Source organism: Lates calcarifer, linkage group LG5, assembly GCF_001640805.2.
Source record: "Lates calcarifer isolate ASB-BC8 linkage group LG5, TLL_Latcal_v3, whole genome shotgun sequence".
Lineage (NCBI taxonomy): Eukaryota > Metazoa > Chordata > Actinopteri > Centropomidae > Lates > Lates calcarifer.
This window is the reverse complement of record NC_066837.1, coordinates 126,853-142,676: the sequence shown is the minus strand read 5'-3', so window position 1 is coordinate 142,676 and position 15,824 is coordinate 126,853. Positions and strand designations below refer to the sequence as shown.

Sequence of the window (15,824 nt, the reverse complement as noted above, 5' to 3'; positions counted from 1 at the left end):
ATTAAAACATCATCTTAAAAAAACTTTCTGATCGATCTGAGACTGATCCTTTGATTTACAGGCATTTGATCATATTTTATTCAGGTTTTATCGTCTCGTGCTGTGTTCAGGTGCTTTGTTAGAAGGTTGGAACAAATCAAAAAATCAAACAAAATCACAGCATCTTTAATAATCTGTGAAATCATGTGTTCATCCATTCATTCGTTCATTTAACCAGTCAGCAATACATTCATGAAGTAATTTTCTAATCAATAAAACTATACATATAATAAATCTGTCTGCTTTAATCTCTGAATCATCACAATAATAATATTTGATCTTGATTTTATTTATTTCATTTTGTAAATTTGATCAAAACCAGTTCATAAAATGTTTGACTCAAACAGGAGAAAGACACAAAAAATGAGAAAAGTCATCATTCATTTAAAGTGTGAAGTTAAGAACCTTGATGTTGTTAAAATCTTGTGGCACCAGAACAGAAGAGGGATGAATCCAAATATCCTGTCCGAGTCTGCAGGAGTCTGGAGTTCTTTCAGGGTTCTGACTGGGTCCAGATGATCTCCAGCTCATCCTCCACCTCATCAAACAGCCAGCGACTGGACTCTGTTTCCTGTCTGGGCTTTAAACCAGAGGAACAGATACAGCAGCTGTCAGCGAGACAGTCCACCACCCGACCAGACCACCTCAGACCAGGACCCGAAGACACGAAGGCTGATTGCTCATCCACTTTCTGGACGGAGAAGACAGCGTGGCCTCTGACTGGTTGATAAATGTGATCTCTGAGGTCACAGGTCTTGGTGTGAACACTGAAACAGTGGTGGCCTTGGTGGACCAGTTGGACGGTGGACGGATGAGGGTCCGTGTTTTGGATGAAGGTACCTTCCTGCATCATGAGTCTGGTTTTGTCTTCATGGTGGTCCTGGATGATTGTGGACCTGCTGGTTGACAGGTCTCCATGAACCGCCTCCTCTGGAGACTCTGAGGACATACCTGGAGGTTTCACCTGGTTTTCAGATCTCTCACCCTGAACGGAGATCTCTCTGATGGATGAGAGGTCTTCTGGTTGGCTCTGGTCTTGAGTTGGATGTGGGTCAGATAAGATGGTGCACTCTCCACCTGTGGGCAGGTCCAGACTCAGTACCAACCCTCCAGAGGAAGCCTCAGAGGAGACAACTGCCAATCTCACCTGATGTTCTATGGTCTCTGAATTCTTGGTGGTCTTTCTGACAGCACTGGATGAAAAGCTGACCGGCTGGTTCTGGTCCTGGGTTTGGTCTAGACCACCTAGGACAGAGCTGCTGGGATGAACTGGGTCAAACCTCGGCACAGATCCTTCTTCTTCTGGATGCAGAACAGAGGAAGATCCTTCAGTCACAGAATCAGTGAAGGTCTTCCTGGTGGTTCTGGATGAGGGGTGAGCCTGTTGGTTCTGGTCTTCAGTTTGACATAGACTAGATGAGACAGCAGCGAGAGCGATGGAGCGACTGGTTTCCTCTTTGGGCCTAAGGTTAGAGACGTCCTCGTAGTCTAACGTAAGGCCTAGCCAACTAGCCAGCTCACGCTCTGTGAGGGCTCCTGGAAGATTCACCTGGTCCTCAGTTCGTCTGGTCCCTGAGTTCTGGTCTGGAACTGGGGGTCGACCAGAACCGTCAGAGCTGCTGTTGTTCTCTTTGGACCTGAAATCTGAGACACCTTCACTGACTGTGGGTGGTTTTAAATTCACGGAGGACTCCAGAGTAACACAGCAGAGGCTCTCACCTGTCACCTGAGTGACATCATTTCCTGCTGTGTCATCCAGTCTTAATGCAGGAGTCTCTGTTTCCACGGTAACAACTGAGCTGCTCTGGACGTACAGCAGCAGCTCTGTGTTGACGGGAGGTGGAGGGCTTCTGTTGGACATGAGGGTGGTGCCTAACATCTTTCCACACTCCTCCTCCTCCTCCTCCATCTTCACCTCCTCCTCCTCTTCGTCATTACTCCTGCTGACCATCTGTCGCCTCCTCCTGTTTTCCAGTGGCTGCAGGTTCAGTGTGGAGACCGAACAGGTGGAGGGTGACGGAGGAAGGACGATGGTACTGACTCTGGGGAGGAAGGTGGTGCTGGAGGAGCTGATGTATGGTTCATCACCTGACTGATGAGTCTCCCTGTTCTCACCTGTCACCTGAACACACCTGCTCACCTACAAGAATAACAGACAGTCTAAAGTTAGAATGTGGACTTCAGTTTCAAGTAAAAGAAATTCATAGAATTCAGAACAGGTACAGGTACAGGTACTGACCAGGTGTGAGGGAGGTGGAGTCAGGTGACTCTCAGCAGGACCCTGATTCTGGGTTTCTTCCATCTGAGGGTCAAAGTTCAGGAAGATACTTATGCTGCTGGCCAGTGGAGTGACACCTGAGCAGCGATCAGGAGGTTCATCACACCTGTCAGGTGAGACTCGGCCAGGTACAGTTGGTCTCTGCTGGTTGCACTCTGGTGGTGGATTCTGAAGTTACAACAGACACAATAACTGAAGCTTATTTTTACCTGAAATTAATGAATCTAATCAGTCGATCAATACTTTCAATACAATACTTTTCACCAAACTAACTTGACTTTGTTCTTTTCTTATCAAACCTCCTCCTTCACTAATGTCTCCTTGTTGCTCCTATGTTTCCTTTCCTACCTCCTTCCTTTCTTCTCTCTTCGTCTGTACCAGTTTTCTGACCTTGTTCAATGTGGTGTCGACTGGTGGTTCTGGTTCTGGTTCTTCCTGTCTGTATCCAAACTGTGAGCAGGGATCTTCAGGAGGATGTGACTGTTTCAAACTAAACAGAGAGAGGGTTTACCTGTGCTGTGTGTTTACCTGTTTACCTGTGCAGTGTGTTTACCTGTTTACCTGTGGGATGTGTTTACCTGAGCTGTGTTACCTGTTTACCTGTGCAGTGTGTTTACCTGTTTACCTGTGGGATGTGTTTACCTGAGCTGTGTTACCTGTTTACCTGTGCAGTGTGTTTACCTGTACAGTGTGTTTACTTGTTTACCTGTGCAGTGTGTTTACCTGTTTACCTGTGCAGTGTGTTTACCTGTTTACCTGTGCTGTTGCAGCAGCAGGGCCCAGCAGGTTTTCACCTCCTCCTGTTTGAGTCGGACTCTGGCTGTCAGTGTTGGATGAAGCTCAGACAGACGATGAGCACACCTGTCCAACACCTGAGCACAGGACACATCAGTAAGTGAAAGGTCAGAGGTCAAACAGAAACACATACAAACAAAACACCTGACTTTGTCATTAAAACAAACATTTAGCTGAGGTGAAGAATCATCTTATTTTCAACTGAACACAAACAGAATCACAGGAAAGGAACATAAAACAACAACTTCCTGTTGATCATTTCCATGCTTCCAGTCTTTGTGCTAAGCTAGGCTAACAGTTTCCCCCTGCCTCCAGTCTTTGTGCTAAGCTAGGCTAGACTCTGAGTAAAACTAACAAGGATTAAATAAACTGCCCCTTCAATGACACCCCCACCCCCCACCACCCGACATTGTGATACAGGAAGTCGGACTCACTGTGATGTCAGCAGTGATGTCATCAATGCTTTTAGACGTTTTGTTCTGAAATAAAAAATATTCAGACATCAGAGACGAGGTGATGTTGTTCTGGAGGATGTGGCCGTCCATAGGTCACTCACCAAATGTTGTCTGGAGTCTTCTGATTGGCTCAGAGTCCTGCTGATGTCACTCAGGATGATGTCAGCTCGTTGGTAAAACAAAGAAACTTCAAGAGCGAGATTCACTTCCTGTTCAGAGCTACAACACACACACACACAGAAATGGACAGAATACATAAAATACAGAACGATGACTGAAGACAGGAGGAGGAGGAGGAGGAAGAGGACGTACAGGTGTTCACAGGTGCTCTTCATCATCATCTCCTCTTCTCTCAGCTCAGCCTCCACTTGCACTGATGCTGCTGAGGATGATGACGATGGTGGCTGTGATGTCACTGAGGGTCTGGTCAGGTGGAGCTCAGGTGTGTGGTCATGGAGTTTGTGGTCGGAGGGAATGGAGAGTTTGGTGCCGATGGTGAACGGCTGAACCTTCCTCATGATGAAGATGATGAGAGATAACAGAGAGAACAGAGAACGATGAGAACTGAGAACAGAGAGAAGAGAGAGAATGATGAGAACAGAGAAAACAGAAAACAGAGAGAACAGAGAACGATGAGAACTGACAACAGAGAGAACAGAGAACAGAACAATGAGAACAGAAAACGATAAGAACAGAGAACAGAAAGAAGAGAGAAGAAAGAAGAGAGAACAGAACGATGAGAACAATAAGCAGCGAGGGAGTTCAGGAGCTCGGAGACTGAAACAAACTGAGAGGGAAAGTTTCATTAAAGAGAGATGAGGTCATATTATGATGTCATCATCGGGCAGAGATCCAAAAGCAGCTGCAGACAGGAGGTCTCACTCTGACTGAAAATCAAGAGCCAGGTTTCTCCTCCTCCTCTCTTACAGTAACTATAAGGATATAAAATGTCCAGCAGGTGGAGCTGTTTGATAGTCTGATCAAATAAATATTAAATCTAAATTACAGACTGATGTTTCTCTTACATGTGGACTGAACTGTCGCTCTGTCACAGTCAAGTCGTGAATGTCACACCAGACACAAGAAGTTTGGATTAAAACATGAACTTTAATGAACAAAAACACAAACAGACTTCAGACAAAACAAAACAGCAGCTTCAGCTTTGTTTCTTTATCAGTCTGACATCAGAGGAAATTCAGCAAGTGAATCACTAACAAATGGACCAATCAGAAGAGAGGGCGCAGGTGTGTTCTCCAATCAGGTGGTCACTCAGCTTTGACTCTTTTCACAGCTCCTGGTAACCTGTTCTGCAGCCTGAAAACACACAGAAATCACCTGTCAGGGTTTTATGTGCTGAGATTTCACATTGGATGTCACTGTAACAGCGTTAACCTGCAGGCATCAGTGTCTCCTCTCAGATCGGATCAAACTGACACCCAGGTTCTCAGTTCTGATGTAAACTCACTTCTGCAGTGTCTCCTCCACTTTGGACTGAATCAGCTCGATGGTCTTATCAATCTGTGTCTGAACACACACACACACACACACTGAGTTATAGCAGGTCAACTTCATCACAGAGTCTACAACACTTGATCCCAGATCTAAATCCTGAAACATCAGTTCATTAGGAACAGCTCAGACTATCCAGGTGTAAAGGGCCTCACACCTGCTGGAATGTTAATGTCTGACTCAGGTCATCGTGTTATTCGACTGTACCTTTTTCTTCTGGTAAATCAGCGGCGAGGTGAAGAAAATAATGTCGGCTGAACAGAGACAGAGAATCAGAGTCAGGAAGTTACAAACTGTCAGAGCAGCAAATCAGAACAGAGAGACTCATATTCACCGAGGATCAGCAGGGTGACGCCATTAAACACAGCTCCCACATAGGTCAGTACCCACATGACTGCAGCCAGCTGAAAGAGTCAGAGAACAGTCGGAAAACAGTCAGAACAGTCAGAACAGTTAGAGGAGAGTCAGAGGACAGTCAGAGAACAGTCAGAGAACAGTTAGAGAACAGAACAGTCAGAGAACAGTCAGAACAGTCAGAGAACAGCCAGAGAACAGTCAGAACAGTTAGAGGACAGTCAGAGAACAGCCAAAGAGCAGTTAGAGAACAGTCAGAACAGTTAAAAAACAGAACAGAACAGTCAGAGACCAGTCAGAGAACAGTTAGAAAACAGAACAGTCAGAGAACAGTTAGAAAACAGTCAGAATAGTCAGAGAACAGTTAGAGGACAGTCAGAACAGTTAGAGGACAGTCAGAGAACAGTCAGAGAGCAGTTAGAGAACAGAGAACAGTCAAAGAGCAGTTAGAGAACAGTCAGAACTGTTAAAAAACAGTCAGAACAGAACAGTCAGAGAACAGTCAGAACAGTTAGAGGACAGTCAGAGAACAGTTAGAGGACAGTCAGAGAACAGTCAGAGCAGTCAGAGAAGAGCCAGAGAACAGTCAGAACAGTTAGAGGACAGTCAGAGAACAGTCAGAGAACAGTCAGAGAGCAGTTAGAGAACAGTCAGAGAACAGTCAAAGAGCAGTTAGAGAACAGTCAGAACTGTTAAAAAACAGTCAGAGAAGAGCCAGAGAACAGTCAGAACAGTTAGAGGACAGTCAGAGAACAGTTAGAGAACAGTCAGAGAACAGTCAGAGAGCAGTTAGAGAACAGTCAGAACAGAACAGTCAGAGAACAGAACAGTCAGAGAACAGAATCTGACCTTCAGAGAGTCGACCAGGTCTTCGACCAGCAGCAGCCTTCGGGTCTGATTGCTGAACCAGTTCAGGTGAATCAGAGACTGATCAGCCAGCTGCCGGACTGACTCTGAGGACACCGAGATGTCCCTCTCCAAAAGAGACCTGACAGAGGAGGAGAGAGGACAACAGAGAACTGCCCAGAGTCAGAGAGGTGTTCTTAATAAACTGATCAATGAATGTTGTTATCATTAACACAAATTTATTTTAACCCACAGGACTCTGAGTCCAGTCCTCAGTCTGTCTGAGGGTTCAGACCTGGTTCAGACCTGGTTCAGTGAGGGTCCTCACATGTATGACATGTAAGACAAACGTGTGTGTGTGTTACCTGAATGGATGACCTTCGTCTGATTTCTGGATGGCCTGAATCACTGATTTATAAACCCTGCAGACAGGATGCAGACTGTTAGGATGACATCACTTCCTGGGGATGGAGATGATGTAATGACTTTACCTTGGTCTCAGCAGGACGTGCTCTGATTGGCTGTTACCTGAAGGTGATGGTGACACAGAGACAGGCCAGCAGCAGGTAGGACACCACGCTGATGACGGACAGCGTCGCCACGGAGACCAGAACCAGCAGCGACAGACCGAACACCACCGCTGACTTCTTCGGTTCTTTCCAGTGGACGAGCTGTAAGGCTGTGGGGGTGGGAGGGGGGGTTAAAAAGATGAAAACCATCCTGTCTGACATCACTGACTCCAGGTGTTTACAGACACTTGTCTTATGGTGATATCAGAGGTCAAAGGTCACAGAGACTGTTGCAGGCTCAGTGAGAGTCAGCTGCTTTACTGCCCCCCCGGTATAATCCAGATTACTGTTGGCAGATCAGAAGTCATGTGGAGTTTATTAACGAGGTGCAGCAACATTCCAGACTCTGTCTTAACGAGGATTTGTTTGTTGACGTCAGTCTGTCTTTTTCTGCGGCGGAGAAAAACTCACCTCGATACTTTCATTACTCTGCTGCTGCCTTCAGGTGTCTGACAGCTTCAGCTGCTTACACATGAATGCATCAGATAATAATAATAATAATAATAATAATAATAATAATGGGTGAAAGTGTTGAGGACTGAGCTCCATCACAGGAACAGCTCAGTCCTGAAATATGAATTTACTGATCAATTTAAAATCACGTCAGTGACCTGCTGATGTTTATTTACAGTCTAAATATTTGTAAACATACATTAACTGTACAGTTTTGTTTATTTGAATATATTCAGTAACATATTTAACCATAGCGCCCTCTAGTGGCTAACCTGCATGGAACAGTCAGAGAATTAAGTTTTCCAACAGGTTGATCTGACCACTCCCACAACAGTTTGTTCACCAACTACAGACAAACGACACGCGACCTGTTGAACCTGTGCTGCATTCAGGGTCGGTTTGTCGGAGAGGGAGTCAAAGATGTGTCTAATTGTTATGACCAATAGGTGTGGCCTATTTCAATCTGTCTCTGGATACGAGCCAAAACATTCTGCAATATTTGTTTTCTCACCACATAGTGGCGCTGTCACTGCTGCATGTGAGGAACTGAGGGAAGTAGAAGCTTCAGACATTTGTCATGTTTCACTCACACACTAACAGAACAGAGACTTTACTATCACCAAGCTCCAGAAGCAGAAACTGATCCAGCTCAGGATCAGCTGTGGTTTTACCAGGACTCAGGGAAACTGACCCCCACCCCCACAGTAAGCAGCTTGTTAAAGAAACACAATGACCTTAATAATAAGAGTGAGCTGATCAGTCAGCTGACAGCAGAAACAATACAACTCTGTCTGTGTGTGTGTTTGGGGGGGTTAACATGTTAGCATGCTAGCATGCCAGTCCGGTGAAACCTGATGGTCTGAGGACTCGTTAAATCCAGATTAAATCCAGAAGTGAGCTCAGGAAAGGTTTGATCCTGACAACTGACTGACACATACACTGATCAATGATCTGATATGGTTATAAATAATCAATCTCCTGTAGGTATGAAGACCAGGACATGAGGAAGTCAGGAACTGGACCCTGAGTCTGGAGCTTTTGACCAAATCACCTGAGCTTCCTGTTGCAGAGTGAAGCCGATGGAGGATCAGTTACCTGAGTGAGCAAGGTCTCTGAGCGAGGAGGAGGAGCAGGTGTTGGCTGATGAAGAGTCAGAGCAGCTGCTGGTCGAGTCGGCCATTTCTCTCCTTCTTCTCCTTCTTCTCTTGATGACCTGAAGTTTCTCTGAGGGTTTAAACCTCTGTCTGAGCTGCTGCTGTGGTGATGTCATCAGGAGGCGGGGCTCAGGGAGAGGAGGCGGGTCCTCAGGTCAGCTGACACTTTAACTGTACACAACTTCTGTTTATTTAAAGAGGAAGAGGAGGCGGAGGAGGAGGAGGAACAGTTGAACTGTGTCATCAGACATTTAGCACCGTGCCCCGCCCACTCCAGCCTCTCAGCCAATCAGCTGTCAGAAGACCCACACAGGCATTAGTTGTATAAACCTTTATTGAGATGATCAGTGAGTGTGTGAATTAACAGGAAGTGACTGACTAACACTGTGTCCTCAGTAATCAATATAAACTCATCTGCTCACAGCACAGACCAGAAGCACAATAACCAATAATCAATAACCAATAATCAACAATGTGAAGGTTCTGTGGCTACAGGAGAACTCAGTCTGTTCATAGAAAAACTCTTCAAACATCAACAACTAAAAGTTTCAAATCAAAGAAATTCACAAAAAGAGAAAAAACCTTCAGCTGCTCGTCAGTCGTCAGCAGGACTTCCCGAGGTCGACTGGCTGTCAATCAGAGGGGGGGGGGGGTCAGTCTGTGGATCATCAAAGACCTGAACCACAACCTGAACCAGAACCTGTTTACTCACCTTCCAGCTGGAGATCCAGAGTGAGACCGACCCATTGATCCAGACCTGAGAACACAGTTTATAATCATGAGAGTTTAACAATGAAATACTACAAAACACCTGGACACTGAACACTGAACACTTGGACACTGAACACTGGACAATGAACACCTGGACACCTGGACACTGGACACTGGACACCTGAACACTGAACACCTGAACACCTGAACACCTGAACACTGAACACTGAACACTGAACACTGGACACTGAACACTGGACACCTGAACACTGAACACCTGAACACCTGAACACCTGGACACCTGGACACTGAACAACTGGACACCTGGACACTCAGACACTGAACACTGGACACCTGAACACCTGGACACTGAACGCCTGGACACCTGGACACTGAACACCTGAACACCTGGACACTGGACACTGGACACCTGAACACTGAACACCTGAACACCTGGACACTGAACACTGAACACTGGACACTGAACACTGAACACCTGAACACCTGGACACCTGGACACTGAACACCTGGACACCTGGACACTCAGACACTGAACACTAGACACCTGAACACCTGGACACTGAACACCTGGACACCTGGACACTGGACACCTGAACACTGAACACCTGGACACTGAACACTGAACACCTGGACACTGGACACTGGACACCTGAACACCTGGACACTGGACACTGAACACTGGACACCTGGACACTGAACACCTGGACACTGAACACTGAACACCTGAACACCTGGACACTCAGACACTGAACACTGAACACCTGAACACCTGGACACTCAGACACTGAACACTGAACACCTGAACACCTGGACACTGGACACTGGACACCTGGACACTGGACACCTGGACACAACAGGACTCTGACTGTGAACAAGATAGAACGTTCTGATATCCCCCACCTGCTCCGGCCTCGAGACCCCGACCTGGACCTGGAGCTAGACCTGGATCTGGACCTGGACCTGGTTCTGGAAAACACAAACCGAACCAGAAACATGTGAATATTAATGCTGGTTTACTGTGATCTCAGCTTCCTGTTTCAGTCCTGACAGTGATGACATCATCAGGGTGAGTGATGACATCACAGATCATCTGACCTGGACCTCCTGGGTGTGGCAGATCTGGATCGTCTGGGAGAGACTGAGCGGGAGCGGCGAGGAGAGAAAGACCCGGACCTGGACATGATGACATCATCAACAGGTGAAAGCTGCACACTCTACCAAAATAAAAGCCTTTCTATTTTTATTATCATCATGAAACTGGAGTCTGACTTTTCTTCTTCAGGTGTTTAAACCCTGCAGGTCCAGAGGAGGGATGGGAACTTATCATATTTTATTGATACCGACGCTGTTATTGATTTGATTCCTTATTGATTCATTTAAGAATCTTAATCAAGTTTCTGTGCAGAAACAAAGTCGACCTCCACAGAGTAGAAACAGTACGAAGACAAGGAGGCGACAAACATCCTTTCTCTACGGTTCCCATCCCCAGTCCGGACTCAGATCTTGACCTGGGCCTGGACTCACCTCCTCCCTCGGCTCCTGCTGCGACTCCTGCTTCGGGAGAATCGCCTCCCACGGGACCTGGAGCGAGACCTAGACCTGGACCCAAACCAGAGGTGGGAGAGGGGTAGTGAGAGGAGGATCAGAGAGTCCTCAGGACAAAGTGTGACTGTAAACTACAGCTGATGAACTTTAACATGCAGACACAGTAACACTGAAACATTAATGGGTGATGAAATAAACCTTTTGCAGGTCGGTCCTCTTTGGACCAGGTCTAGCAGATCTAGATGATCTAGAAGATTTCTAACGATGATCGTACTGACACCAAATCGCTTGATTGAGACTTGATAGAAGCGAGGCGGTTTTTCTAGAAGGGACCAGGTCCAGGTCTCTTCCTCGTTACATTACAGCCAAATTAAGAGGGCGGTGCTGGTCTGTCTGGTCTGTCTCTGACCCCTCTAAACCTTTAAGCAGATCAGCCTCAGCTCGGCAGAAAAACTTTAGACGCTCTCATGAAATCTTTTAGGATCTGAATCAAACGATGAAACCTGAAAGGTTTTGACCAGCGTTAAAAATATCTCACAACATCAGGTACAACAGCAGTTAGAGTCACACAGAGAGACCGCAGACCTGGATCCTGCAGGGGCTGGACACACAGACCGGGACTGAGCTGAGACCAGGTCTGAGCTGAGACCAGGTCCAGGAGTGGACGGGGTTTATCTGCAGCTGAGGTCTGACAGAACTTCAGATTAAATTCTGGTTTATTTATTGTTTCAGTAGACACCAGTGGTTCCCAACCTGAGGCTCAGGGCCCCACAGAGGGTCACTGACCAAATCAATATTAGATCAATATCTTTGACCTGGATCCTGATGCTGGTTCTGATGATTTATTATGAAGAACATTCATTCATTTTATCCAGGATCCAGTTGAATACAGAAACATGTTTGTTGTTTACTTTGTTTATTAGTTGTTGTTTGTGTTGATGTTGTTTAATCTGTGTTTATTTATAACGTGTGTGTGTTTGTGTGTTAACATGAACATTTCTGTCTCCACTGGGGTTAAAATGGAGGCTGAATGTTTGTCTGTCTCTGTTGCCGTGGTGACTCACAGTATCAGACTGGACTGGATCAGCTGATCTGGATGTGGATCTGATCCTGGATCTGTGGACGTGTCTGAGACCAATCAAAGCTCAGCGAGGAGCGTGTTTGTCCTATCAGGTGGCAGGATGTGTGTGGATGATAAACCCTGCCCGGCTGGGATGCTCTGTGTTTTAAATGAAGCCCTCCTGCTGGACTCAGGTCTGACAGCGTTTCAAACATTTCAGATAAAAACATGACGAGCTGAGCCTCAGTCACAGCTCTGCTCAAATATTAAACTGAAACTCCTGATCGATCAGAAATAATCAATACTGAGCTTCAGCTCAGCTCTGACTCTGACCAACCATCAGCTGATTTCAGAGAAAAATCAACCTTGAAATCAGTCGTCTCAGTGACGGAGGCTCAGCTGCAGAGGAAACTTTTCAAACACCAGATCAGTGTCATGTGATGTCATGTGATGTCAGCAGGTGTGGAGGTCGCCGTGGTTACCTGCTCCTCCGGCTGCGGCGGCTGTAGCGGTGACAGTCATAGGCGTAGTGACCTTTCTCTCCGCACTCGTAACACTTATCGTTGGGGTCAAAAGGTCGACGGGTCGGAGGTCGGTCGTACCGAGAGCGGCGAGGCATCCCAGTGGAGAGTTCGACCCGGACACGACTCCCACAGACGACCCTGACACCAGACGACACAACAATCAGGAGCTGATCAATCCATCAGCCAATCTCTGATCAATCAGCCAATCTCTGATCAATCAGCCAATCTTTGATCAATCAGCCAATCTTTGATCAATCAGGTGATCAACAGATACAGTGACTGATGTAATAATCAATGACGTGTTTTCAAGGACTTCTTCATGTCTACATAAAGATAGATAGATAGATAGTAACAGGTGACTGATGACTCAACAAACAAATATAAACTGAGTCAGGTGTGTTCAGGTGTGTTCAGATGTGAGTTCAGGTGTGTTTCAGGTGTGTTCTGAGGTGAGTTCAGAGGTGAGTTCAGGTGAATTCAGGTGTGCAGGTGAGATCAGGTGAGTTTAGGTGTGTATTCAGGTGAGTTCAGAGGTGAGTTCAGGTGTGTTCAAGTGTGTTTCAGGTGTGTTCAGGTGAGTTCAGGTGTGTGTTCAGGTGAGTTCAGGTGTGTTCTGGTGTGTTCAGGTGTGTTCAAGTGAGTTCAGGTGAGTACTGACTTTCCGTCTAACCCACGAACAGCGTCGTCAGCGTCTCGCGGGTCTTCGAACTCTACGAAAGCGAAGCCTGGAGGGTTCCTGGCAATCCAGACAGTCCTGAGGGGTCCATAGTACCCGAAGGCTCGCTCCAGCTCACCTTTCCCTGCCCCCATCCCCAAGTTCCCCACGTACACCTTTGTCTCTGTGGGTGACACAGAGGAGCACAAGGTAACAACCAATCAGGTCCAACTCAATCAGGCAATCAGAGGGCTGCTACGGGTCACGTTATTTAACTTTAACAAACTGAGCTGTGTCTGACTCTCCAACCAAACTCCAGCCAACATTCTGCTGATTTAATGGTCACCTGTCGACAGGTAACAGAACTGAAAACTTGTTACCTTCTTCTTCTGTCAGAATAAAAATCATCCTTCACACAGTTTAAAATAAATATAAATATGAAACTGTGACATCAGACAAACGGTGACTGTGGATCAGATTGATTTATTCAAACCTGTAAATTACTAAAAAAATAAATGTCTTTGTTTAAAGGAAGAGCAGGTGAGAATCTGAACTGACTCTGATCCTTTTATTTAAAAAAGCATTTTAATCGAATTAGTTCCCAGTACATTTCTTTGCCAATCAATCAACTAATCAATAACATTGTTTCACTCTGTTTGATTAGGTTATAATAAAACATCACATTAAATCTTTTCAGTGTGAGCTGGCACAGGCATATAGTAAAAGTACACAGAATCAGGGAATGGAAATACTGAAGTAAAGTACAAATACTCCGTTACATGATACCTCAGCTGTGTTGTTAGCTCTCAGGCTAACTGTGGCTAACTGCTACGCTATCTTTAAATATGAATCAGTAATGATATAAACTCACATCTCAGACTGAAGGGCTCATATGAATATTATTCATATTTCTGATTTAATAGACGTTTCAGCTAATTAATGTTAAACTTTGAATCCTCCTCTGACAGGCTAACGATGCTAGCTGCAGCACTTTCGGTACCGGAGCGCTTCCTCTCCGGTACCGACACATGAGAGCACAGAGCCGGTTACCTCCTCCGTACCGACCATATCTGGACATCTTCACGGCGGCTCCGCAGCCCCGCAGTGTCCGCTCTCTGTGCGGGTTAGCTTAGCTTAGCGGCTAGCTGCGTTATTCTGACTGCGGTGGAAGTCAAGTAAGCGGTAGTGACGCAAACAACAAGCGACTTCAAAATTTCAAAATTAAAGATTTGCGGCTGCAGCTTTATTATTAATTTCAAACGAAAATAAACGTTCAGACTGTCGTTTATATTCGCTGTTTAACTGAGTAAATGTCCCTGTTTGTTGTGTTTCATGACTGACGCATTGTTAATTTTTCAGATGCAGTTAAAATAAATATTTATCTTTGAACCGTCTTTATTTGGTTGGCTATTAGCCACGTTAGCCATTACATCTAATATAGCATGTACTGTTAATTAGCCACTGCTGCCCCCCAGCAGGGGGCAACAGTGGCTCTCTGCTCAATAAATCAGAGGCGGAACCTTTGTGTCGGTCTGGTGTTTCCTCCGGACGAGTTTGGAGCGGGCAGCGAGTAGAGGACCGTGTCCGCTGTGCTGTACTGATTATTGTTTTGATATTGATCACCGTGTGGACCGTGATGCAGTGCGGCTGGCCTCTGTTAGGTCCGCTGCAGTGGATCCGTTACGTCAACAAACAGGTGACGGTGAAGGCGGGAAAAGATGAAGAGCATCACGGCTGGCTGCTCACCGTGGACCCGGTGTCTGCCAGGTAACACACACACACACAGGTAGAGCATTATGATTATTTTCCTCATTAATAAACTGATTGATAATCGATAAACTGATCAGACTTGTATCAGTGACGCAGCTGAAAGTAAAAATACTCGAGTAAGACTTGAAGCTTTTATTGTGAAGGTACCGACAGGCTGTTTGCCTCTCTCTGACTCTGTGGACCCCCTTGCAGTGTGGTCCTGGTGGACTTCAGGGAGGACGGGGGGACGTCGGTGCAGGTGGTGATGGGTCACGCTGTCGAGGAGGTGCAGGTCCTGCAGGAGGCGGACGAGGAGACCGCAGACCGCCTCCGGACCTCCTTCCTGTCCCCGAGGACCTGCAGCCTGGACCCCGAGGAGCTGAGGATGAGGAGGCGAAGCGTCCGGAGCTGGCTCGAGAAGAACCGGGTCCCTGTGGAAGAGGAGGGGGACGAGCTGAGGGTGGCAGGGGTCCTGACCATCAGGGCCCCGTACGGACCTGAAGACTGCTTCAGCTCCAACCAGACCGTCCTGGACCGCGTCCAGAGACTTATCCAGAATCTGATCCAGACCCAACCAGATTGTCCTGGACTGATCCCTGAACACAAACCAGGTCTGATGAATCCATCCATCAGAGCTCAGCAGCAGCCGTGATTGACAGCTTGTCTGAACCAGTTTGACTTTTTTGTCCAATTAAAGAACACTGAAGGTTGAAGCCCCGCCCCTCACCTGAAACATTCTGATCAGATCGATTGATCCAGCTGCCACTGATCAGTAATCTCCATCAATAATTAACTGTCCAGGTGTTTCATCAGTGAGTTGTAACGTCTCAATTTGGCCAAAGATTCAGTCCAGTTGATCAGTAACGTGATCGATTAATAAAGCTGAGGATGCTTTTGTGTAAATGCTGTCAATCCAGTTTCAGTGTTTCAGTATTATAGGATGTGGTCTTCATGTGGTCCTGGACGTGGATCAGAAACCTGTTGGACCTGACACTTTCTGTTTACCTGAAGGACTCACCTGTTCACCTGTGACATGTCCCTTTATCTCTGACTTCCTGTTTGGTGACTTGTTATTTTCAAAATAAACATTGAATTTACTGAAAAAGT

At 46.3% G+C, this 15,824-nt stretch overlaps 4 protein-coding genes across 13 annotated transcripts; 1 reads left to right on the top strand and 3 right to left on the bottom strand.

Annotated features, from left to right (window-relative positions):
- Positions 1–49: 49 nt before the first annotated feature.
- Positions 50–4,349, bottom strand: LOC108882279 (uncharacterized). Of its 2 annotated transcripts, none has more exons than XM_018674709.2 (7): positions 3,880–4,349; positions 3,669–3,786; positions 3,547–3,591; positions 3,074–3,189; positions 2,666–2,807; positions 2,279–2,485; positions 50–2,179 (listed from the first exon to the last, which is right to left on the bottom strand). In XM_018674709.2, exons 1-7 carry the CDS (start codon positions 4,083–4,085, stop codon positions 533–535), a joined length of 2,481 nt encoding a protein of 826 aa, XP_018530225.1. In that variant the 5' UTR covers positions 4,086–4,349; the 3' UTR covers positions 50–532. The 2 variants fall into 2 exon arrangements, with proteins under 2 accessions (XP_018530225.1, XP_018530226.1); XM_018674710.2 differs by having other exon boundaries at positions 2,708–2,807.
- A 272-nt stretch (positions 4,350–4,621) lies between these two features.
- On the bottom strand, positions 4,622–8,478 carry LOC108882311 (reticulon-3-B). The gene is made up of 8 exons (XM_018674762.2): positions 8,394–8,478; positions 6,805–6,955; positions 6,642–6,698; positions 6,280–6,418; positions 5,411–5,480; positions 5,284–5,330; positions 5,033–5,091; positions 4,622–4,881 (listed from the first exon to the last, which is right to left on the bottom strand). The coding sequence occupies exons 1-8, from the start codon at positions 8,476–8,478 to the stop codon at positions 4,833–4,835; spliced, it is 657 nt and encodes a 218-aa protein (XP_018530278.1). The 3' UTR covers positions 4,622–4,832.
- Positions 8,431–14,184, bottom strand: LOC108882309 (serine/arginine-rich splicing factor 7). 9 transcript variants are annotated; one of them, XM_018674753.2, is made up of 9 exons: positions 14,019–14,175; positions 12,972–13,152; positions 12,272–12,451; positions 10,709–10,783; positions 10,280–10,357; positions 10,085–10,150; positions 9,165–9,209; positions 9,035–9,077; positions 8,431–8,636 (listed from the first exon to the last, which is right to left on the bottom strand). In XM_018674753.2, the coding sequence occupies exons 1-9, from the start codon at positions 14,044–14,046 to the stop codon at positions 8,568–8,570; spliced, it is 765 nt and encodes a 254-aa protein (XP_018530269.1). In that variant the 5' UTR covers positions 14,047–14,175; the 3' UTR covers positions 8,431–8,567. The 9 variants fall into 9 exon arrangements, 8 of the variants coding, with proteins under 8 accessions (XP_018530269.1, XP_018530276.1, XP_018530272.1 ...); XM_018674756.2 differs by having other exon boundaries at positions 8,471–8,623; positions 14,019–14,174; XM_018674758.2 differs by having other exon boundaries at positions 8,501–8,636; positions 9,035–9,081; positions 14,019–14,174.
- A 94-nt stretch (positions 14,185–14,278) lies between these two features.
- Positions 14,279–15,822, top strand: gemin6 (gem (nuclear organelle) associated protein 6). Its single transcript, XM_018674664.2, has 3 exons — positions 14,279–14,286; positions 14,427–14,735; positions 14,931–15,822. Exons 1-3 carry the CDS (start codon positions 14,279–14,281, stop codon positions 15,367–15,369), a joined length of 756 nt encoding a protein of 251 aa, XP_018530180.1. The 3' UTR covers positions 15,370–15,822.
- Positions 15,823–15,824: the final 2 nt, after the last annotated feature.